The sequence below is a fragment of the Lates calcarifer genome, linkage group LG13 (assembly GCF_001640805.2).
Source record: "Lates calcarifer isolate ASB-BC8 linkage group LG13, TLL_Latcal_v3, whole genome shotgun sequence".
Taxonomy (NCBI): Eukaryota; Metazoa; Chordata; class Actinopteri; family Centropomidae; genus Lates; species Lates calcarifer.
The window spans coordinates 23711520-23736102 of record NC_066845.1 but is presented as its reverse complement, the minus strand read 5'-3'; the positions used below and the strand labels follow the sequence as shown (position 1 = coordinate 23736102).

General features: G+C 40.2%; 3 protein-coding genes and 1 non-coding gene across 8 annotated transcripts in view; 1 reads left to right on the top strand and 3 right to left on the bottom strand.

Moving 5' to 3' along the window:
* dmrt1 (doublesex and mab-3 related transcription factor 1) overlaps positions 1-15042 on the bottom strand; it is a 33342-nt gene extending 18300 nt beyond the window's left edge. The window contains exons 1-4 of one of the 3 annotated variants that reach the window (XM_051075174.1): positions 14963-15042; positions 9845-10019; positions 7361-7518; positions 74-269 (exon numbers count right to left, since the gene is read on the bottom strand). In XM_051075174.1, the coding sequence (XP_050931131.1) occupies positions 74-269; positions 7361-7518; positions 9845-9941 (451 nt within the window). In that variant the 5' untranslated portion in view covers positions 9942-10019; positions 14963-15042. Of the gene's footprint in view, positions 1-73; positions 273-7360; positions 7519-9844; positions 10020-11386; positions 11841-14962 lie in introns of those variants that run through there. The other 2 variants (XM_018668978.2, XM_018668977.2) reach the window with 2 other exon arrangements.
* LOC108878355 (cilia- and flagella-associated protein 157) lies at positions 14380-21358 on the top strand. Its single transcript, XM_018668975.2, has 9 exons — positions 14380-14586; positions 15654-15925; positions 16572-16725; positions 16828-17095; positions 17169-17290; positions 18619-18769; positions 18854-18978; positions 19070-19219; positions 19709-21358. The coding sequence occupies exons 1-9, from the start codon at positions 14432-14434 to the stop codon at positions 19803-19805; spliced, it is 1494 nt and encodes a 497-aa protein (XP_018524491.1). The 5' UTR covers positions 14380-14431; the 3' UTR covers positions 19806-21358.
* Positions 18492-18563, bottom strand: trnac-gca (transfer RNA cysteine (anticodon GCA)). The gene has a single exon. It is a non-coding gene; the product is annotated as a tRNA-Cys (tRNA).
* Positions 20616-24583, bottom strand: part of kank1a (KN motif and ankyrin repeat domains 1a) — a 52753-nt gene continuing 48785 nt past the window's right edge. For all 3 annotated transcript variants that reach the window (XM_018668971.2, XM_018668974.2, XM_051075173.1), the window contains exons 9-12: positions 22966-23108; positions 21912-22112; positions 21710-21808; positions 20616-21557 (exon numbers count right to left, since the gene is read on the bottom strand). In XM_018668971.2, coding sequence (XP_018524487.1) covers positions 21495-21557; positions 21710-21808; positions 21912-22112; positions 22966-23108 — 506 coding nt within the window. In that variant the 3' untranslated portion in view covers positions 20616-21494. The remainder of the gene's footprint in view (positions 21558-21709; positions 21809-21911; positions 22113-22965; positions 23109-24583) is intronic.

Genomic DNA, 24583 nt, shown 5'->3' with positions numbered 1-24583 from the left:
CTGGGTAAAACTTTATGGGGCCTGAGAGGTGTGTTTGTGAGTGAGTGAGTGTGTGTTTTTGTGTGTCACTCACAGGCTGTCATTGCCTCAGAGCAGTTGTTGTTGTTGTTGTTGTTGTTGTTGTTGTTGTCCTCCAGGCTGAAGATGGGTGGCACACAGGTGGTGGAGCCCAGGCCCTGAGTCAGGTAAGTGGCTGCTGGGTAATAGGAGTGCATGCGGTACTGAGAGGACACGCTGTGGCCGGACAGGCGGCTGTCGCTGTGGGGCATCTGCTTCAGACGAGGAAACACAAACACAGGCAATGATATAACACAATCCACCAAAGACTCAGGTCCTGTAGGTGTGATGATTCTGTGTTTGGGTATTTTAAGGCTGACAACAGAATAGGGAGGCAACCAGTGATTATTTTCTCAATTGATCAACTAACCGAGAAGCTTATAAATGTCAGAAAATGGTGAAAGATGGCCATCGTGATTTCCTAAAGCTCAGGCTGACATCTTTAAATGTCTAATTTTGTCTGACCAATAGTAGAAAATCAAAAAATAAAAATTTAATATCACATATGACAAGAAAATCAGCAAATCTTCCAGAATATTTATCATTTTTTGCTCAAAAATTTACTTTAAAAGATCAATCTATGACAAAAATAGTTGCAAATTAATTTTCTGTAATTGTAATTTCATTCTCTGTCAGTCAGTTTGCTTAAAATACTGTAGGGAATGTCCCGCTGTGTTTAATCACATGACAGTAGCGTGTGTTATACGGCCATTAGGTGACGCTCATTATCGCAAGAAGGCCCAACAATAACCACAACAGCTCAAAGCTAAGCAAATCAAAATAAAGAAGATAAGCAGCTGTTTCCTTTTAGATGTTGGTCACACTCTCTGCTTCAGCTTAGATGGCATTTCAAAGTGGGCGGCTAATCAGGACGAGTGACAAAACCTTCTGCCTACGAGCCTTTGACTTTGCTTGGTAAGTCATTGCTACTTTTTATTCTCTGCAGGAACAAGCTCAAGGCGAAATCATCAACAAAATAATACAAGCTGTAACTTTGTGCTGCAGTAGGTCTCTGACTTCAGATGGTGCCATGTCCTTGAAGGCATTTTTTTCCACTACAAAATCAGGATGTAATCTTAGAAACATATGGGTTTTGAAATGAAATACTATTTATTTCTCATTATTTTCTTTTATAAATAAGATGTAAAACCCTGTGGTGTGTTTACATTAGTACTTTTATCTAAAGAATATCCTCTGCATCTACCATTTGATATTTTAAAATACAATATAAACTGCATTGTTTTATCACCCCTTTCACATATGACTGCACAATCCCCCAAAAATCAGACATCAGATATTCACGGGCTACACTTTAACAACCTAAACTGACAAGAAGAAATACAGACATAAAGTAATATGTGACAGAAAATTAGTGGTGTTTGATTTCACAGGTCCCTGACTTGTTCTAAAAATGGGCTGCAACACAGCGCCGGCTTTCTCCAGTCCTCTGAAAACTTTAAAACGAGCTGTCTACTCAGCAGCAAGGCCGCCTTCACGGAGGGTTTTCAATTTCACTTTTATGGAATTTGATTTCTGTCAGCCTGTAATACGTCACCCGTATTGTCCACACCATCAATTCTCCGACAGCTTTATAAACTGTTATTTAAGCAACACTCAGCTCTTGTATTAGGCTGTGAAAAATACAATAGAGATTGGACTGGAGCCTTGAAAGTGCACTAAGCTTACGGTTTGCTGGACACATACGGCGCCGAGCAAAAGTGTCTTAGTTGAAAGTTGCTCACAAACAAAAAGGCGAGTTTTGTCATACTTACAGAAAAGGTTTACATCCACTGGTGATAGGCAGATACACTCTTGCTTAAACTGTGCCATATAAATAGTTATTGAATTATAAACCTTTCTCTATCATTTCGACTACAGTTTGTAACTTCATTAAGTCAGTTCAGGCCTTCTGCATGCCTCTATCGACTCAGACAGTGATGGTACATGTAATAATGGTGGTACACAAAATAATCCACCAAGTGAGGGTTGTTCTATGATGTTTGTGTGGCTGTTTTAGTTTTAGTTTATTTGCACATAAAAATAAAAGACAGTCAGAATTTTAAAATAAACCTGAACACTGTGCAGGAGAGATTGGAAGCCAATATAAAGATACAACCGCTATATAATTAACAACAGTTACACTAGGAACAAAGTTTCAAATCTAAGCAAAACTGATAGTAATGTGTAATTTACATATTAGTTGATGCAGTACAGTGAAATCTTTGCCAATTAGAGTCATTTTCAGATGTTTTTAAATAAGGATAATGTAGATATTGGTTGTAACGATGGACCTATATTGTTCCAAAGTATTTCAGTGAATATTGATTAAGAGAAGTCAAAATGGAAGATGAAAGGATGAAGTGAATGACGTGAAGAGTGAACATCTGAGGAAGACTTAAAGAAATTCTGGAAAGTGATGAGTTAAATGTACGTATTTATGTTCAAATTGACAAGTCTGGTATATACAATCAGCCACAACATTAAAACCACCTGCCTAATATTGTGTAGGTCCTCCTTGTGCTGCAAAAACAGCTCTGACCCGTCACTGCATTGGCAGTGGATCCTTTTGGTCTGATCAGATTTTGCAGTGCAGCTTGGTCTGCAACAATGTTTAGGTGTCAAAGTAACATACAGATGAATGTTGATGATGTTATTCAGTCTCAAAAAAGTCTTTTTGATCAGGAAAATATGATATTGTAGTACTGATTTTTTTCTTTACCTTGTTTGACACTAAAATCTGCACAATGTAGTGTTGAGATTGAGCCAATGCTCATATTTGGATGGGATTTTATGTGGAAATCGCTCCAAAGTGTGTCGATTACTAGAGGCAATTTAAAACAGCCTGAGGTGCCACTCTCCTTCTGTGTTCAAGCAGCCGAGGGACAAACCAATGACCGCTTCCCTGGCAGTGTTCATCACTTCAGATATGCTACAATACTCTGACTATGGGATTTAAACATAACATCCTTTCAGTGCTTGAGCTCAACAATAACATTGGTCTGTGTGTGTGCATAGTTTTGTTGACATACTGCCTCTTGTTTTCCTTCATATTACTTTTTGACCTCACACAAGTGATTGAAGGCCTTAATTCCTACACCATGCGTGGCCTATGAGCCACTGTATCGTGGTTTTCAAAATAAATAAAAAGGAAATTCAATCTTATGTTTTCCCCACCGTACCAAAAATCATACTGACGAGTGACCTCCACACTGCACTGTTACCTTGGGTTAACACGGGAATAACACCACAGGAACTTTCTGCAATAACCCACTGAGTTAAAATCTGAAAACAAACGCAAGTAATATTTTTTTCTTTGAGCAAAATGACGCCACCCATCTGCGCACAAACTCCCTGGCTAACGTGCCGACTCCTGGGGGGGCTCTTCCTTACCTCCCTGAGAGGGACTGTCTCCTTATCTGGCACCATCTCCTGTCTGGAAGCTCTACACCACCCTTATATTATCATCATCCACCTGCATGACAGCCAAGCACCACTGAGCGCACAGGAGAGGAGGAGGTAGATGGCCTTACACTGATAAAGACTACTGTGTTTCCTTAGTAGTGAGAAGAGCACTGGATTATGACAATCACTACTACTAGAATAGGTCAAATTTTTGAAGGAAATTAATATTTTACTGCACTTTTTTTTACAGCTGATTTCAATGATGTTGACTAAGGAAAATAAACTACTTCATTAAATCATGTGCACTTACTGCAATATGTCACGTAGTTGATGCAATAAGTTGACTGATAATGCAAAGAGAAATTGATATTTTGCAAGAGGAAGGCAGCGTAGCAATAGATTAGGAACTTGCTGTAATAATAAAGGAGATTTTGCAAAAAGATGTTGTTGTTTGGGTGTAAAATATAAAGACAGAACAGATAAAACAGATAAAAACAAACATGATATTTTGATAGAAGACTGCAACACAACTCAACTTGAATTTGTAAACAAACAACTTTCCACATTTCTGGCATGAAATACTAAAAGTTTTGTTCATGTAATAATAATAATAATAATAATAATAATAATAATGAGATATAAAGTATATTTTGACCTGATGTTATGATGGAGAAAAGAGCACCACCTTCAGAAACTGAATGACTGAAAGTCAAAAAGATGTCACAGCCCAACACTGTGTTCTCTGGATAGTGCAGATCAGTGCTCTGCAGCAAATATGGAGACAAAATCAAAATTGAGTAACTCAAGGATAATCACTTCAGTTCGGGGGGAAGCTAAAACTGGAGCATAGCCCATTAAACTGTGGAGGTTTAGGACAGGTAAAGGAGACAGAGGAGACACAAGAGAAAAGAGATAACTAACTGTGATTAACTGCTTCTCTTATTTCTAGCTACAAATTGTGTGTCTGTGTATTTGTGGTGTCTTCAAATAACCAGCTCTTCATGCAAATACAAAAAAAAAAAAAAAGAAAAGAAAAAGGCTGGTCCATGAATTTGAATAACCATAGCAAGCAGCCCTCTCAACCTGACAACTTCACTGAAAATATCATAAATCACAAAGGAGGATGGCTAAATTATGCTAAAGAGCGCTAACTGATTAGCATTAATGTGCTCACTTTCTCCTTCGAGCGCTCAAGCGTAGCGGTTTTTTCCTCCGCCGACAGACAATACCATTAACCTTTGCAATTCAGGCTCTGCTGTGCGCTAGCAGGTTAGCGGAGGCAGTGACCCCAAAACTAGATGTTGCTACTGGGGGGAACTCAGAGGGAGGTGGAGCAGGGTGGAGATGGACAAACGCTCTTCATAAAAAAACAAACTACCTCATCAGAGAACACTGGAGAGTTATAAATCTAATTTGCTTCACGCACAAGCTCATCTCATTTGACACAACAGAGATACATTTAAGCATAAATCAGTGTGAATATACAGATGGGTGGAAGGATGAAGGACCATGAGTGTGTGTCTCCCTGATGTGTCCTACGTTATGACGCAAGGGTCGGCATTAAAGCAGACACCATCATCCATCTCTCAGGAAAAAACTAAGAAATAAACATTTATATAAATTACTACCAGACACAAAGAAAATGAACTTCTAATGTCCATAAACGCACCAGGAGCTCTGCTTTGTGTTACATCACTGTCACATCAAAATCACCCTTTGTCTGCTTTTATATAATATAATATAAGTTTGATAACACTTGCTTCTATTCAGGGTTTTACTGCAACTTGTAAACTTTTCATCACGTTGCTTTTGTCTGTGACTGATTCCTGTTTTTACAGTTTAACTCTCAAAGTCTGTTATTCTCTAAATCAGCGTAAAACAGCCTTTAATCGCTGCTGAAACAATAAATCAACTAATTTATTTGTCAGTTAACATAAAAATTAACCAAACTTGATAATTAATTAATTGTTTATGAGGCAAAACCGCCAAATATTTCCTCACTCCAGCTTAAATGCGGTGATATACGTTACTGATTTTGATTTCCTGTGTCTGTATGGATTCTTGATTACATTTTACACTAAATAATCAATAAATTCATTAAAAATAATAGATTAATTGATAATACTTTTTAACTTGCAAAGCCTAAATGTGTTCATTCATGTATTTTTGTCTTGAGAGACAGACAGAGACAGACAGGAAACATGGGGAAAAATGCCAGTGATTTCAATTCAAATGTTTCTGAGGTCACAGGTTTCAATGATTAGAGTAAACTGGTATGAAGAATAACTGGAGCTATGTTTGAGGAGTCAGACACCTGTAAACCAATCTGAGTAGACTATAGTTTCATCTATGGAGCTAAAGTGAAACCAAAACTTCCAGGTTCTGTTCCTGAAACTGACAGTCGAGCCTAGTCACATAACCAAACACTCAGTGGGGCAAAACTCTGAGTCAAAACCAAACTTTTGCATACGCAAATATACACGATAACTCGATAATTCAGCTCCCAGTAAAAATCTCCTGAATGACTGACACTGAAGGAATCCCAACCTAAATCAAGCTGAGCTAACGTTAGCCGCAGCTGCTTATTAACCTGGGTCCACCGAAAAACACCGTAAAAATACTGATTTTTAACGTGAAACTACTTTGCTCTGTGTTTTTTCCAGTATTAATTATTGGGTCGGTTTGTTCTGAGGATGATTCAGCTCCTGGAAAAAACCTCCTGAACTATGAACACTGAGGGAATCTTAACCTACAAATTAAACGCAATGAGCTGTCACCATGAAAAACCCTGGATGTTGTGTCCATTCAGTTTTCCTCCCTTTAATAACTTAATACTTTAATTTAAAAAAGATCAGAGTCCGATGGTTTTGTTTTTCCACACAGTTCAGGGGCTCCAACTGACATGAGCTTCATATTACAGCGACAGTTACATGATAAGATGAGAGAAAGTGACCCTTTACGTGCTGAGGTGACTTGTAGCTGAGCAGCTCATCTTATCTTCCTGTATCATGAAACAGCTCAGTTCCACCATGCAAACAAATACACAAATAGATGACACCAGTACATCACTTCCTGTGCGCCCAATCCATCTCCTTTAACACGTAGCAGCGAGGCTTTCGGCTCAGCTCTTGCATATGACTCGTGCAACTGGTCACAAGCTGAATCCTAAATCTCTCAGTGTAAGAGCCGTCGCTCTAACCACTGTAATCAGTCTACACACTGCTGTACCATCACTCTGAGCCACGACAGTAAACATCAAACAAAAGTTACTAAAAAATGTTTTTAAATGTTGGGTTGGGTTCAAACTGGATTGATACCCTCCATTTATTATACATTATTATTTATTTTATTCTCTTACTCTAATGTGAGGACTCTTTTTGACCACAACAATGGAAAAACATGGGCAGAAAAAGGTTTATTTGCTTTCTGTGCATCTAAAGTTTTGAAGTAATTGCTCAGTAAATTAATTTTTCTTTTAAACTGGAAAATAATTTATTGTCTAACTATGGTCTAAATGCTGCCTCAGAGGTTTTTCCACCATGACAAGACTAAAATTAAGCTGAACTGTATCTTGAAATTAAATATTTAAACATTAAATATAAGCAGATTTAAGAACCCAACAACAGATGAACCCTGGCTAAAGTCTTTTTCAGCCTAGGAGGAGAATATAAATAAGATGATGAGTTGCAATGTAGCTTGAAGCATGCACACACACCCCATCATCCCCTGAGGCAAAGCCAAGTTAAACACACATTGCAGGTAACCAACAAGCGGGACCAGTATCAACAACGCACTTCATATGAACACATTAATGTGCTGTTGGGGCGGGGGGGTTGAGAGGGTGGGGAACCTTAAAAAGTGGGGCTTTTAAACAAACAGTAGGGTGGCTATTGTTAGTTACCTGGTATTGCTGATAGTTGTAGAGGTTGCTGTAGTAGGTGGGGTAGCGTGACGGCTGGTAGAAGTTGTAATAGGGGGACTCCATCAGCAGGTCGGACGTTCCCTCGGCGTGAGCCCTGCCACCGGCCGACAGGCTGGGGGACGACGCCGAGCGACTCCCTGGACGAAAACACACGCAGAGGAGGCAACAAATAAGACAAATATCAGCTCAGGGGTGGTGTTTGACATCATTAAATACGGAGATGATGGTATATTTTTTATGATTTAGATAAATGGACGTGTGTTTACAAATCCATGCATCCAGCAGCAGACCTGAACTAGACTTTTATGATTTTATTCTCCTAGCTGGCAGCAAAAACCACAGTGAGAATGATCTTTCATGCTAATTATCTAAGATACTGTTGATTGATCTTTACATAGGAAAAGGAGACATACTAACTGAACCTTACATGATTTTTCTGGTCATGCCACCCAAAGCTGAAACTACTGACAACAGCACCATCTGCAGGCGACAGATGTACCTACACCTAAACACCATCATGATACAGAAATGTGGCTTGCTCTATCAAGAACAAACAAGACCATCAAATCATTACATCATTACTTATTATCTGTTGTACTCTCCTTATCAACAAGGCCACATTCTTCTCAGGCAGACCCTGATCTTTTGGCCTTACACAATGAAGACACAGTGCACCGCTGGAGCCAGAGATAATGACATTTTTTGTTGTCCCTCTCCTCGCTCTTGTCATCAGTGAATCACAGAGTGCTCGACTCCTTTTTCCACCCAAAGCGTTTCCCCCTCTGTTGCCAAGCCAGGGACCCGAAGTTTTCAATCTTTCACGCGTACAAAAGCAGAGCAGAGGCAGAGAAGGACACGAGCAGCCTTGACCACAGTCGTGTTCCACCTCCTAAGAATTTGCTATCAGGCCGAGCGGGAACACGGTATCTGTGTCTGCCTCCACACCGACAAGAAAAAATGAGGGTGCCCTTTCATGCAGCTGACACCCAATCGACTTTAATTTTCATAAGAGTATTTTCCCACGAAAATATCTCTTATTGATGGTAACTACAGTGCCTCTTAGAAAACTGTATTTAACTTAATTGAGCCAAATTAAGTACGAACATAACACAGAAAATAAAGCACTGAACAGTATGTGGCTTTGCTGCCTGTTAAACAAGTTTCTTTGGCAGTTTTAGTTAACATTAAACCGTCAGAATCAAATAACAGGATTTCCACCACCGTCTTTACAAAGCCAACTGATAAAAATGAGTTGTCATCCTGTTTCTCTTGAGACAATCATGCTGAAAAGTCAATTTTACAGACTCAGGAGAATTAGTAGTTCAGAAAAATAATTCAATATGAGATAGAAGAGGTATCCAGAAGAAAGGTCAAATGTTGTAGGTCGCACATTATTTATTATTAATATTGTAAAATTTATTATAAAGTATCAAAACACTCAATCAGCAGCCTGTATTCAGGAACTGTGCCTCTAAACAAGCCGTCAAGATTTCCATAGAGTTGTGATAGTACAATTATAGAGTCAGTGCCATGAGCTATGGTGAGGATGGTTGAGGAAACAGTGCGCAATCACTGGGTGATATGACGCCACTATGTCATTACACAGCCATCCCAAGGATGGTACTATTAGAGACTGGTGGCTAGGATTTATTTTATCGGTCCATCTGTGTGGCTCATTTTGGCACTGACTGCTTATAATACTTTCCTGGCCTCCGCCATTTGCACTTACCGGTGAGTTTTACCAAGCAACATTAAGTTACAGTCAGTTACCTATGTTTAGCCCAGCTGTGCATCACTCAGAAAACAGTCAGCCAAGCAGAAGAGAGGCTCAGAGATGGATACAAAACTCCCTGCTCTTGCTTGAGCACCAGAGAGAAGTGTGAGAGAGAGGAGATGTAAAGCTACAGTATATTGAGGTGGGTTTTGGCGCTTAAAACACACAAATATATCCACTTACAGGTATCAAAACTTTAAGTAAAACACCAGTAAAGTGTAAACTGTGGAACCTTCAAGTCAGCGTTTTCAAAAACAACAAAAAGGAAATTTACCAGATCACATTCTGTAAAATGCATTTTAACATACAAAAAATAAATAAATAAATAAAATCCCCAGTTCATTGGCTCTTTGTTCTGATGTTGCTCTGAGGAGCATCTTTGAATATCTACCATTGTTTATTTACAAAAGAGGCAAAAATTAAAAGGAGCATCTGGTAAAAGCAGATGCATCTAGAAGAAAAATTTGCATTAATAAAGGGAGTTTTGTCATGTAGATCCTCTACAGATGCTGACTGTTGTGTGTTTACAAACACGTGCATACCCACCATAGTTTATTTATTAATATTTTGATGTAACCCAGTGTTTTTTCCATGCTTTCCAGAGCTGTTGTTTGTACACAGTGAGTCAGCTATGCAGCTGTATAATCAGCTGTTGGCCAGTGGTGCGACAGTAAGTGACAGCACCTCACCTGTGACAGCAGGAGAGGACATGGAGGTGCTGGGAGGTGTCGGGGACTGTCCCTCCACAGAGAACAGGCAGTCTGGTCCAGTTTCGTTTTTCACCATCACCTCTGGGCCAGTCAGAGTCACTGGACTACAAATCCCAAGCTCCTCCTCCTGAGCCTGCTGTCTCCTCAAGGCGACCTGGAGGGGAGGAAAGAAGACGCCTGATAAGAGAACTGTTTGGAATAAAACAAACAGCTTCTTAAGAATCTACAGACTCTGTATCTGCTTGTTACAAAAGAATAACTAGGCACAATTAGAGAATGATTACATCGATGGTATGGATAAGAAAACAGATAAATCATTGGAATAACACTATGTAAATATATAATATGTAAGCTCAAGTCCTTGTCCTCTGTATTAACTTCATGTTTTTTTCTTATTAAATATAGTAAAACTATTTAAACTAAATATCATGACTTCTACTTTGTTGACTGTAACTCAGAATATAGTGAAAAACTATTCATTGCTGTTTCTCAAAGTTCAAGGTGACTCTTCATGTCTTGTTTAGTGCGACCAACAATCCAAAACCCAAATATATTCAATTTACATTCATTTAAAATGGAGAAAAGCAATAAATCTTTATACTTGAGAGGCTGAAAACAGTCAATTTGTTTGTTATTATCTTAGAAATAAGAACAGTGTCTGTATTAAATGGACAAGTCTGAAGCCATAGTATTACTATTAAATTGGACAAACAACACAAACGATACATTTGCTTGTTTGTTTGTGTTGCGATTGATTTAACAAATGTATAGTTTAGAGCTGCAATAGTCGATTAACCGCTTAGTTGACTATTTTCATGACTGAATAATAATTCTAACTATATTGTAAACTGAATATTTTTGTATTTTGACATTTATAGGCGTTACAGTGGGTATTTTTCATTATTTTCTGAGTTGAAAACAAAACAATTAACGGATTAATCAAGAAAATATTCCACATGGAAATCATGTTTAATGTAGTTGCAGCCCTAGTACGGTAGTATAACTTAATCTTTAAACATAAACAATGAGACTATCTAAACTTAAACAAACACCCCAAAAATGTTACTTCAAACTACAAAGTACAATGTTACAAAGTAAATTACCACAAAATAGGAAAAAGTAGCTGTTTTATATACTGAGGCCTACTTGTTTAAAATTAAAAATCTTTTGAGTGCAACAAGTGTAACAAATACATACAAAACATCCCTAAAAACACATTAATTGTTCATAGTTAAGCTAGTTGTGTATTTAAACTAAGCTATAGCTAGGTAGACATTTTAGGTTGCTCAGCCATGTTTGCACATATGAAACATGAAAATTAGGAAAAAATGACAAAAGTCATCCAGAGAGGTTTAAAAGAATATAAATATGATTTTAAATTATTTTCCAAACAGATAAATATGTTGTATTCAGGTTTCATATGGCAAAAACTGTTTTAATTCGCCCCCCTAAAAGTTTTCTATCAACCGTTGGCTCGGCTCAAGCTAGCTCGCGCGCTGCCAGTTTAAAAATAACGGTTACCTGGGCCGCCATGACTCTCTGCCTCTCGGCTATCAGTTTACATTTTGGGCACTGGCAGTCCCTCCAGTTGCAGAAGCGCTTGTGTCCCTTCAGAGGAGACACATAACCGTGGTTCCTACAGCGGGAGCACTTGGGCATCCTCGGGGGTTTCTGGCCTTTGGATGGGGAGAGAGATCCAGCGCACTCCGGCACCTGCTTGCTCTGCTTGTCCGTGCTCATGGCCGCAGGGAGAGTAAAAAGACACCCAGCGGAGACTCTAGCTACTACGTTTGAGTTTGTCCCAGAGGGTTCGGCCGGTTTAAAACCTGTACTGGTGCCAGGCTGGAGGCTATAAGGTCACAGTCCCTCCCCGCCCAACCGCTGCTGCTGCTGCCTGATTTTTTTTTTAAGCGTGGGACTTTACTTAAACTCCAGTGGGAGGAAACGAGCTGGAAGCGGGGGAGAGGTTTAGGAGGACGGTGGCATCACTCTGCTGCACTTAGTTTTGTTTTTATCACACTTAAATTATTAGTTAGACATTTTCTTTATTGTTTATCTAAAACCTATTGTTTCATGTGAGCATGTTTGTTTGTTGTCTGACCCTAATTATGAGACTTAAAAAATAATAATAATGAGGACAAAATGCTTCATAATGTTCAGTTTAAAAAGGATTAAAATAAACATTACACAAGGGAGGCTCAGAAGAGAGACCGGCCCATTCTTGGCCTTCAAAGTAATTAAATTAATTTTAAAATTAGTCTGAAACTGATAAACACACGATTGAATGACTGAACGACTTTAAAACACAAGTCCTGATAAAATATTACATTTAGATTTTTGGCTCAGGACTTAAAGTACTTTGCTATTGACGACAGTCACACAGAAAGTTAACCAGCAGCCTATACTCCACAGCTGGAATGAAAAGTTGATTTATCAGTTTGTCAACTGACAGAAAATGAATTGGTAACTTGCGATAAATGGTTCATTCTTGAAGTATTTTAAGCAAAAATGCCAAGAAGAAAAAAAAACATTTTACATATGTAAACTTGAGCTCCATAATAATGGACATTATTCACTATTTTCCAATGTTTTATACACTGAACAATCAATTGATGCTCAGTTACATTTCAGTAAAAGTCTGAACTGAAACACATAAAAAAGTGTTTGTGTAGCTGCTGAGACAGTGTTACTTAGTTTAATGTATTTGACTTTACTACCACTGAATTACTCTTGATGCTGATTATTGCCCCTGATTTAAATATCACTGCTCCTCCCTGCAGCCAGTGGTATTACTGCAACACCCCTGGGTTTGTAGTTTTTCTGTAATATCAGAGCAGCATCCCACTAAAACATATTTACTGTAGCTCTTTTTTCATGACATTGCTGATACGCTACACATGGTGAATTAATTTACTGAGCTTGACTGAGCTGAAACTGAATTAACCTCCACACCGGTCAGTCAGTCAGCCGAGTAGATTTATGGGCAGGGAGTGAGGTGAGGTGAAACACACAGGCACCCAATTAAAATCCCTGCAGTCAAATGGAGATGGGGGGTATGAAAAGTTACCAATTAAAAAGCAGGCGTTTACACAGCACTGAATCACCCAGTCAGGATAAATAACTGCTACACATTATTGGCTCAGGCTAACTGAGAGCAGGGTTACACACTGACTTTAATTGCCTCTATAGCATAAGGTAATAATGATAGATTATAATGCAGTAATAAAGTAAGCAATTTAACACAATTAACATTTCTATTAGTCTGACTCCTCTGCAAGCACTCCCTGTAACAGGTTGTGGACAGAGTCCCTATGAAAAGATGAGGGTTTTTCTATAAATAGCTGACGTTTAATGACAAAGAAAAAATATGGATACAGTACATTTACACTATCATACAGTCTGGCAGTTTGTTTTACTGCAATACTGGCTCACACCACCTGAGAGAGCCACTGAGTTGGAAATAATCAGATGGGTACAGAGGGGGTGAGAGGTCATGGCCACAGCACTGGGAGGGTGGATCAGTTTCATTATATCAATTAGTAGATAATCTCAGAGTTTAATGGTGATTAAACGACAGACAACACTTTATTTTGGACTAGATTAGGCTGTCACTTAATACAGCATAACAGCAGTGGTGGAAGAAGTATTTAGATCATTTAATTAAGTAAAAGTAGCAGTGCTTTATCCTAAATATATTCCATTACATATAAAAGTTTGTAAGAAAAAGTGCAAATATTGGCAATAAAGTAAAAGTATTGCTCATGAAGACTGGCCCCTGTCAGTGTTGTTATTATATTATTGGCTCAATATTGTTGATGCAATAACATGAACTGTTCTTGAATTATTTAGGTGGTTTCTGGTATTTTAATCTACAACAATGCAGAAATAAAACTTAAACAACTTTTTATACATTATGTAAAATCTCAGTCTGAAGAGTAATGAGTAACTATAGTTCAAGAAAGAAATAGCAGAGTAAAAAGTACAATATTAGTATGAAGTAAAGTAAAAGTAGTCTACCTGAAAGCTGTACTTAAGTACAGTACTTGAGTAGATGTACTTAGTTACTTTCTACTACTGTGTGAAAGATGTAAGGCTTGAAGAGATCCACGAAATTATGTTACCAACAAGCCTTTAATCTATAGTCTATAAAATGTGGTTTGTTTGTGTGTTTTATTAGTGTGTAAATTATTTATTATATTGTATTTTATCATCTTTTGTCTTTTGTTTTTACCTTGGAAGAAATTTGGTGATGCCTTTAGAAACTATCAGATTTCGAAAAACTAATCAGAGCACAGTAATCACGTTAAAAAAATATGGTATAAAAACCTGGATAAACCGTTAGATTAAAAGCCATAACTGTAAGACACATTTGAACAAGTCTATATTTGTTAAATGAGAGCTAAAAGTAAGAATGTCCGATCACATTATCACGTTAATCCTCTCGCAGCTCAAACTACTCGTGTACAGCGTCAACTTTTCGAGGAGTCCCTGAAGGCGGCATTGCCTAGCAACAGCGTAGCTAGTTTAGTTTCACCGGGTAAACTTTAGCAAACTTTCTCCGACACGATGCCGAAAAAGAAAAACAAGAAAAGCAGCGACAACCAAGATGAAGACCAGAAAACACAGAAAAAGGAGCCTCCTACATATAAAACCGGCTCAGACGACTCAGAGAGGGATTTGTACCTGACTCAGATCCGATATTTGACCGAGCAGTTGGAGGGGTAACGTTACGCTAAAGCTTTTTCTCTTTTTTTAAGGAAAATAAATCACTCACCTTTTATTTATGGAGTACGGTGTGATATGTTTATTCACCCGAGTAAATGCACTACAGATATCTGATGACTCTGTTGTAGTCTCAATTTTCAAATTCGGCCGAAAAAAATCACTTCCAAACGCAACTTTTACGTAGTTTGCGCAGCACTTCCGCTGCGTTGTTGCTATGCTAGCTTGTCTTTTGCTAGCCAGGCTATCACTTTAAATGCTACCTCATTTTAAGTTTATACACACCAGAATAAATAGATACCTTAGCTACAACACATAACATAACTAAAGCTAAATAATACTTTATAATGTTATAGCACAGACTGAGGTGTTTACCTGTTTCTTGGTACAGTCAGCGACGGATGGTGAAACACTGAGCTCCTGGTCACAGACATGTAAACCCCCTCCACCTCCACCCCCACCCCCTTTTATAGGAGGGAGACACCCACATTGAAATAAACACAGGACTACCTGTTGTAGTTTTTCACCTGTAGTTTTTTACCAGTCTGTACAGTTGTGTAGTCATTTTTCATCTCTCTGCAGTTGTTTATGTCTTCTGGGGTCATTTTGTGTAGTTTTGTGATTGTTTTACATCCGTTTCTTGTCGTTTTGCATCTCAGTGCAGTGGTTTTAGTCTCTTATTGTCACTTTGTGCAGTTGTATGTCTCTTTGTGGTCATTTTGTGTCTCTTGGTAGTAGTTTTGCATCTCCTCGTGGTCATTTTATGTCTCTTTCTGGTTGCTCTATGTTTCTTTATAGTGCTTTCAGTCTCTTTGTGGCCATTTTGTGTCTGTTTGTGGTTGTTTTGTGTCTCTTTGTTGTGTCTCTCTCAGTGGCATTTTGAATCTGAAGCCCAAAGGGATCGCAGGCCTGAGTCACGTTCATTAATCTATGCAATGAGACAGTATATGTTCAGTATTCACCTAACAAGCAACTGTATATACTCATCTGAACCTCACTCACAAAACTAAGAAGCATCCAACCAACAGTCCAAAACCTTTAACCGATGTCCCTCTTCCTCCTCCAGTTATCAGCTGAAATGTGATGAACTGGAGACTCAGAAGAAGGACTTACAGATGCAGCACAGTGCTCTGGAGAAGGAGAAAAAGGACATTGTTGAGTATCTGAAACGCTCCCTGTTAGAGAAGGAGGACGAGGTGGAGGAGCTGTCAGAGCGTCTGGAGAGTCAGCAGCAGGCTGCCGATAAGGACAGCGACGCTCTGCAGCTGCAGCACAGTCAGCTGACGCAAGAGCTCCAAGACCAGATAGAAGAACTCAGCAAGGAGAACACAGCGCTCGGTGAGACTGAACGTTTCAGCTCTTACTGTAGCACACTGAAGATCTGATGAAAAGGTTTTAGATGTTTTACCATGTAAAGCTGAGAAATAGTTATTTAATCGACATTTCAGCAGATAGAAACATTTATAAATGAACCTTTGAGTGTGAGATGAAAATCCAGACTGAGCTATAAAAGTATAAGATAAAACATATGCTACAGTTAACACTAATTAGCCACATTATATTACATTAAGATCTCACTGGCCCCAAACATCAACACATTTTAACTACAGTGAGTTTACTCATTAAAAACAAATAAGTCGACTTACTGAGCAGATCATACATGGAAATCCATTTATACCAATGTAAAGAAAAAGTCATTGTAATAAGAAACAGTATCTCAGAACAATGAGAAAACAAGTTTTGAGACACTAACTCATTATTTTAATATATTAACTCTCATGTGAAATATTAACTCATAACTACTGAGTTTCTCAGTATAAGGACTTATGTGATCTTTTTTCCATCACATTGGTGGAAATGGGCTGACACAGATTAAGAACAGAAATAAACTCACTGGTGAAGTTAAACCTCAGTGAACAAAGCCAAAGGTCACGGTCAGTAATTACAGCCTGGACTCTTGGTGTATTATAAACTCTCCTTCCAGCCACAACCTTGGCCAGCCTGGAGGAGTTTCAGAAGCAGAAGGAGCAGCTCATGTCCAGCCTGGAGTCTCTGGAGAAGCAGCTGGTCAGTCTGAGGGAGGAGCACAAAGACGACATCCACAGCCTGGAGATGAAGGCCCTGCTGGAAAAGAGGAGGTTGGTTCTGGGATACAGAGTTAGATCTGTGATTGAAGCAGTGACTGTCACTGAAGATCATCACCCGTCTCTCTCTCTCCCTCTTCTGTTCCCTGACTGAAGGATGGAGAAGGAGATGGACAGCCACGTGGCGGCCATGGCGGCAGAGGTGGAGCGCCTGGTGGACCAGAGGGTTCCCGAGACGACCAGGTTGGCCCTCCAGGAGAACGCGGAGATGAAGGCTCGGCTCAGCGAGCTGTCGGAGCAGGCTCAGCTCGTGATGAAGGAGAAGTCGGCGCTGCAGGACCGCAAGAGCCGACTCAGCGCGGACGTGGACGTCCTGGAGGAAATGCTGAGCGAGCTGACCCGCAAGAGCTGCATCCGCAAGAAGGTCAGAGGAAACCTCAGTGGATTGGTTTATGTTAAAAACAAACAGTTTGCTAAAAACATCTCCCCTCCATCAGGTGATCGAGCAGCTGACGGAGAAGTGTCAGCTGCTGCAGGCGGAGCTGGACGTCTGCACACAGGAGCATCAGCAGCTTCGCTCCGAGCACAAAGACATCCAGGCTGAGATGAAGGCGCTCAGGTCTCTACTGTCCTGCTCCCACTGACTCATCCTATGTTTATTCTTTATAGTGTTCAGAGTAGTTAACAAGAACATCCAATATGTTTATAGAGGAGGGAAGTTTTTAGTTTTAACACAAACCTCCAAAATATGAGGCTTATATTTACATTTTTTAACTGGAAAGGATTCATATACATTATTTTTATTAGTAGTAAAAGACTGAGTTGGCAGGTGCAGTGGTGTAGGGACGATAAGCTGCAGGAATACAACACAAAAATAAGACAAAGACTGAATGAAGCCACAGGAAAGTAAAGGAGCATCAGCAGACATTAATAAACACAGATATTAAAGAGCCATGTTGTTGCAGTTCAGTGATTTCTGGACCCAAATGCAGACTCACACACATGAAGGCAGGAAGGTGCAGCTCAGAATCAAACACCAGACGTCTTCACACTGAGGAAACTACACAGACAAACACATAAAGAAGGCAGGAGTGACCAGGAACAGGTGAAACTAATCAGGGCGGGACAGGAAGCAAAACAAGAAACAGAAACACAGGTTAAATAATGATATAAAGCTCTATGTTTAAACACTAAATAAATAAGTAAAGTAGAAACAGTTCAGAGTCCATGCTACTAACATACTGTCTCTAAATTAAGCAACTGTAGTGAATGAAAATGAGCCGATACAAACACATCTAGAGCCTCACAACTCTAATCTAAAATAACAAGCAGAGTAACTGCCACAAAATCACATTAACTTAAATTAAACTTCCACATACACACCTGGAACAACAGACAAACCAGAGCGTGCACACACTCTGGAGCACACTCTTAAATAAAAGGACTAATTGGTGTTCATTGACTGCAGCTGGGTGCAGCTCAGCTCCAGTGTCCAGCAGGTGGCGCTGAAACCTCAACCTGTCCTGCAGCAACAGAAACCTGAACCTTTCAGCTGTCTGCAGTATGAATCCACTGCTGTGAGTCACTCTGTTTCCAGCATGAAGCTAAAAGAGAGTAAATATTGAACATACATGAGAGAAAATACAACCTGGATTATAGACGAGTGAAAACACAAAGGAAGACAGGTTTCATGGCCTGAACTCGGCAGTAGCTGGTGTTAGACTGCACCGACTTCACTGACAGTAGACACAGCCCACATTAACAACGAGCAGAGACGAGACTTTAATGATCTGTGGAGGAGCAGAATAAAGCTGCCTCACAGGGGGCATCCGGACTTGAACCGGAGACCTCTTGATCTGCAGTCAAATGCTCTGCCACTGAGCTATACCCCCTCCCCCTCCACAGTCTGCTCACACCATCGCTGTCACTGCTGTGCTTTGATTTCAGACAGGACCGAGCCTCGCTGTCTGAACAGGGCGAGAAGAGCAGAGCCCAGGTGAGTCGGCTGGAGGCGGAGCTGCAGGAGGAGAGGAGGAGGAGGAGGAGGATGAAGAGCACCGTGCAGGAGGCAGCCGTCAGTCTCAGGGAAGCCCTGCTGGTAAAGACAACACATCAGGACACACAAACATGATCAAATAACTTTATTTATAAGCACATTTTCATTTACTCTCTCCTCCTGCAGGAGGCACCGACTGATCAGGACTCGGAGGCGGACTCCAGCGTCCTCCAGTGGAGGCAGCTGATGCAGAGGCTGCTGGTTGTCCTGGATGGACCCACGCCCGCTGACTCCAACCCTGCAGCAGACAGGTGATAAACTCACCGACTAAAATCAAATCTGAGTGTGAGTTGCAGCGCTCCATCTTCATCACCATCATCCTCTGTTCTTGTGTCTTCACAGCGCAGAGACTCTGGATCCGGCTCTGGATCCGACTCGGAGCTTCGAGTTTCATCTGACCCGCTACAGACCGGGAGATCTCGGGTTTGTTCCTCCTCCTGCACCGAGACTCAAGCACAGGACGGGAGCTGGGTCCATCCTGCCTCTGCACAGGTGTGTCAGAATTCACCTGCTGAGTCTGTTTAATGTGATATATCTGTTTATTTACACAGACACATTTAATTTAAAATAACAGGTACACATAAAAATAAACACACAAACTGACAAAAGCCACCAAGGCTTTTTGCCTCTCCTTAAAAGTTGAAAAAATTATAACAAAAAAATTTCTAATAGCTAAAACTTACTTCTAAACTTAAATTTAATTTAAAAAATAGAGCTGTCTCATGGAAACATTTTGATTTTAGAAAAGAAACATCACCTGAAACTCATCTTTCATTCATTATAAATTAATAATGTTCTCATTTTGATATTTAAAGACTTAAATTTCTATCTAACAGTTGATGATTAAACAAATGATTTCTAGTTTTACTCGTTATACAGAAATACTAACACCCTCATTGTAAATGGTGAATTCAGTTTGTTGTTTTGTTTTTTAAAATGACTGATTTTTCATGTCCTGTTTATTTCTGTTCTTTTTCTCAGGAAACCGTCCAGTAAGAAGACGACCAGCTCCGTAAACCTGACTGATTCAGCTGTCAGATTATTGACGTCCAAACGCTCGGTCACCAAACTCAAATGACAGAAACAAAACAGATTTTTTAATCACTAGAAAAAAAGCTTTTTACTGTTACAGGAAAAAAAACTAAAATATTCAGTTCTTTTCTTACTTCTTACTTAGGATTATGAAGGCAACATGTGCCAAACCTCTGACTCACACTTTAGATTTATTAATAAAAATATAAACTACAGATTAATTATTGATTCATCTGTTCATCTGAATCTTTTGGTTTAAAAAACATCAGAGAATGGTGATAAATATCCAACAGTATCAGCTGCTGTCTGGGACTTTTACATATAAATAAACATCGGAGACATTCAGAGGATTATGATCTAAAAAAGAAGGCGATTAACCGTGAGAACAAACACAGGTTGTAGTTACTCTCTGCTGCCACCAGGGGGAGACAAAAGCTCCATCCTGCAGGTTTAAGTTAAAACCTAAAAAATGTTTTTTCATCACGCTTTCCCAGAGATTAATACAACTGGAAAACATGATCCTCAATCAGCAGTGGAAGAAAATATCAGTGTTTACTTTGGTGAAAGTACAAATAAAGTTAAGCATTAAAATACACTTAAGAGTACCAAAAGTTAAAATATTCATTAAGGAAATTGGCCCATTTCAGAATAATGTATATGACTGAGTCTTTAATTGTATAAATAATACATCAACATTTACATTTTGTATTATTCAGAATCTACAAACTAAAGTTAGCAGATTAAAGTAGTGCAGTAGCAAAGTACACTACTTAACTCTGGAGTAAAGTAAAACAGAAATACTGAAAGTACTCGTGTTTCCTTAAGGTTTGTGGGTCCTAAATGAAGACGAGACAGATTTAAATTCTTTAATCGATGTTTATTTGTTATATGGCAAAGTCTCAGGCACTTCAATTCTCATTCGAAGATGAAAGTCAGTACCTGGATGAAACACTAGAGCAGGACAGACGGTTTATATTACACATGAGAGACAGAGAGAGAAGACAACTAAACTACTGTAACCACCGTATGTACAATGAAATACATATATCTGCATTAAAAACTATACTTTTGATAAATATATAACTTCATGGATCGTTAAGTAGTAATAGGAAATATTCAAAATACTGTGATTCTTCTTTTTTTTTTTCTTTAAATAGATACAAAGGATTTGTATAAAAGTACAGTTTCTCCAGTCTAGGTCACGTCTACTCATCGATGCGTTCATCCGAGCTGATGTCGAGGCGAGTAATATATACAGGAAACACTTTCCTCTAACGTGTGGGTGGATTATTCTCCATCTGTTTACTCTGATGTGCTAAAAAAAAATCACAAATGAAGGGGTTTTTGTTGCTCTTGAATGATCAACATTGAGCTTAGGAATAAAAAAAAAAAGGTCAAATTGCCAAAAAAAGGAGAAAAACTAAAAAGAAAAGCTGAATGTGTCCATGTTGGTGTGAACTCCAGTGGTTTGCTGATTGTTTGAATGTGTCAGGACTCGAGGCACCAGCTGGTTACATTCATATTCAAAGGGCACTTTGGGCTCGACGTGGAGGCGAGGAAGAAGTGTGCACATAAATTAAAAAAAGAAGGAAAAAAAAACACTTCCAGAAATCTCATTGGTTGATTGGTTTGTTTGTTAGTACTTGGGGTTAATTAGTTCCTCATCCAGCTGTGGGTAAGGCATCGTTCAGCGTGGACCAATAGCAGCGCAGGGTTTCTGTGGGTGGGGGGGCGTCTAATCAAACATGCTTCTCCGGGTGGGACTGGGCGACATCTTCCTGCCGAGTCGAGGGGTTCCCTGGAAGTCGCCAGAACACAATTAAACAAGAGTCAGGATGTAAATAAATAAACATGAATGAAGGAGGACGTGGTCTAAGAATGAGTCCTAAAACCAGGAAGTAAGTTAGCAGTTAGCATGTTAGCACTTGTGTCTTAAAAAACTCGTCTTACCGGCGACTGGGCTTTGGAGAAGTTGACGTGTGCATAGAGCAGCACTGCGATGTCCTTGTGTCCTGCTTCCAGAGCGATGGACAGAGCGTTACTCTCATCCTGAGGAGAGGAAGACAAAGACGAGAAGCAACAAGTTTTGTGAGGTTGACCTTTGACCCTTTGTGTCCCTTATGTCCCTGAGACGTCGCGGTCGTGTACTCACGCTGTCGCTGAGCGTGGCGTCGCACCCCGGTTGAGCCAGCAGCAGTTTGACGATCTCCACGTGTCCGTGTTCGCTGGCGCACATCAGCGCCGTGGAGCCCTCGTCGTCCTGGATGTTGACGTCGGCGCTGTGAGCCAGCAGCGCCCGCACCATGTCCATCCTGCCGTGACTGACCGCCAGCATCAGCCCCGTCTGACCGGCCTGAGACGAGGGAGAACAACATGGAGTCGCTCGTTTAGGGTTAAGATTAGGATTTACTGATTGATTATAAATTCCCAGAGCCAGTTTGTCGTCACACACGACAAAGAGACGCATCAGATCAAGCTGAACCTGAGGATGTTTTTCATTTGTGTCTGATAAATGACTGAAACAATCAATGATCAATAAATAAACCAATAAACCACGAGGACAGACTGAGGTGGAAGTTTGAGTTGGTGAAGGATAAACGACAGAGGATGTCTATTATTTGACTGTTTTAGTCCTAAACTGATGACTTATTTATCAAGTTGTAAAAAAGTCACTGATTCTAGTTTCACAAATGTTTTATATCAGTGGAAACTTTATATTTTCAATTGTTGCTTCGACAGAACAAACAACTTTGAACCCCCAGCTCTGGAAACTGTGACGCACATTTTCAAGTATTTTTGATATTTTTTAATTAACTGAGAAAAATAATCAATAAATGAAATCGTCTACACTGATCAGACAACAACGTTAACAAAAAACAAACAAAAACCATCAGATAATTCAATAAAAACTCCAAGTAGTTACCTGTCTTCACCAGTTGGTGGCACTAAAACACAGTTTTTCTTCTAAAAGGTAAAAGTACGTCTGATATTTAACCTCGTGCTGATCTGGTTTCCTGTTTCTGATTTAATAATCAAACACAAAAAGACTTTAAGACAAAACTTCCTCTTTAAAAAACCTTTGAAGATGCTGCTTTATCGGTCAGCTACACTCAGTGCTGCTCAGTTTACAACCTTCATATCGCAGCTCGTTGGTGAACTGCCGCTGCCTTTTGACCTCTGACCTCGCCCCCCCACCGGTCACTGACCTGGCTGGCTCGGGCGTTGACGTCGCCCTTGCTGAAGAGTTCCTCCACGATCCTCATGTCCTTTGGCGTCTCCACGGCCGCCAGCGCTGCGAGCATGATGGGCGTGTATCCGGCCTTGTTCTGCTGGTTCACGTTGCACACATCTGAAACACACACACACACACACACACAGTTTCTCATCATGGGTGGTCTCTGTAGCTTTGTCTGTGATTGACTCGTCACTGTCGCCGCCTGTCAGTTGACGACACGACCACGTACGAGGACTTGTGTCGATCACTACTCCTCCCTCCACGAAAACAGAGTCCTGGGACCTTGATGCCTCGAAAGAACTTTTTCAGACCTGAGGCCTCGTCAAGAAAGAGACGAGACATCAGAGCCTGGACAGGAGGGAGGGAGGGAGGGAGAGGGGAGGCCTGAGGAACTGGGACGGTGTGAGGACAAAGGCGACAATGGTAGCGGGGTGGGGGGGTGGGATATTGCTGTCACACGGCACAAGGACACAAAAGGCTTTTGGAGCGAGTGAGTGGCCGGGACCTCATCACAGTCTATTGAGCCTTCAGAGAGATCGCTGCATGGACGTATCGAGGAGGGGGAGGGGGAGGGGGAGGAGGAGGAGGAGGAGGGGGAGGTGCATGTGTGCAGATCAAACTTTAAGCAGCTTCTTGCAGCCTTAAACACGTGTGCATCAGTGTCTGTTTCTTCTTTCTTTTTTCTCTTGTTCGTTTCTCTGGGGCCTGAGCGAGGCGTTCTCTGCAGGATTTGGTTTTTGTTCTGTTTACTAATCTAACAGGGACAGAGGCTGCAGAGACGTCAGCTAGAAGCCTGTTATACACATTTGTTGCACCATTTACGAAGCGAGTTCGAACACCTGCAGTCTGGCTAAGCAGTCGCACGACGCTGGTTGTCAAATGAAGTCAATCCAGGATTTCCTGAGCGTGTTCATGTGAAAGAATCATGAGTAAAGAAGAAACGCTGATACCTGCAGGTTCATTTGTTTACAGCAGCGCAGACGACAGCAAGAAGAAACACTAGAAATAATTTCTAATATGTACAAAAATGAGTGTTTCTTACTGAGTGATTTATTCCGAGTCGTTCTGAATATGTGATGCAGATAAAAAGTTATATCAGACTGTCTCTGCAGCCAAAGCAGAGAGGAGAGGAGAGAGGTGGAATCTGACTGAAAGGTTTGTTTATAATCGTCAATAAAAGCATCTTTGTTCAATCAAAGATGAAGATATCACAGTAAATATGTGATGATTTAATGTTTGTTAGAAGCTCTGTTGTGGACATATGGGAACGATTCCACTGAGCTATAAATAAATAAATAAATCAAGTGTAATGTTGCCATGTTTTTCTTCCTTTTACACGTGTGTACGCTGCCTGTAGTTAAATTTGACTGGTGGTGGTTTAGAGGAAGGAGAGGAGGAGGAAGAGGAAGATAAGGAGGTGAGTGCTGACGAGGTAGCTGGGGGAGTAAAACCAAAACCTTGGCTGCACTTTAAGAAAAACAAAGATAATCCCAGGGTTTGGATGGTTTGGGAAAAGCCTTGAGAAACCAGACAGCAGAAGATTTTCAGATTCTAGTTTTGGCTCAACACGAGCTGAGACGGGAGGAAAA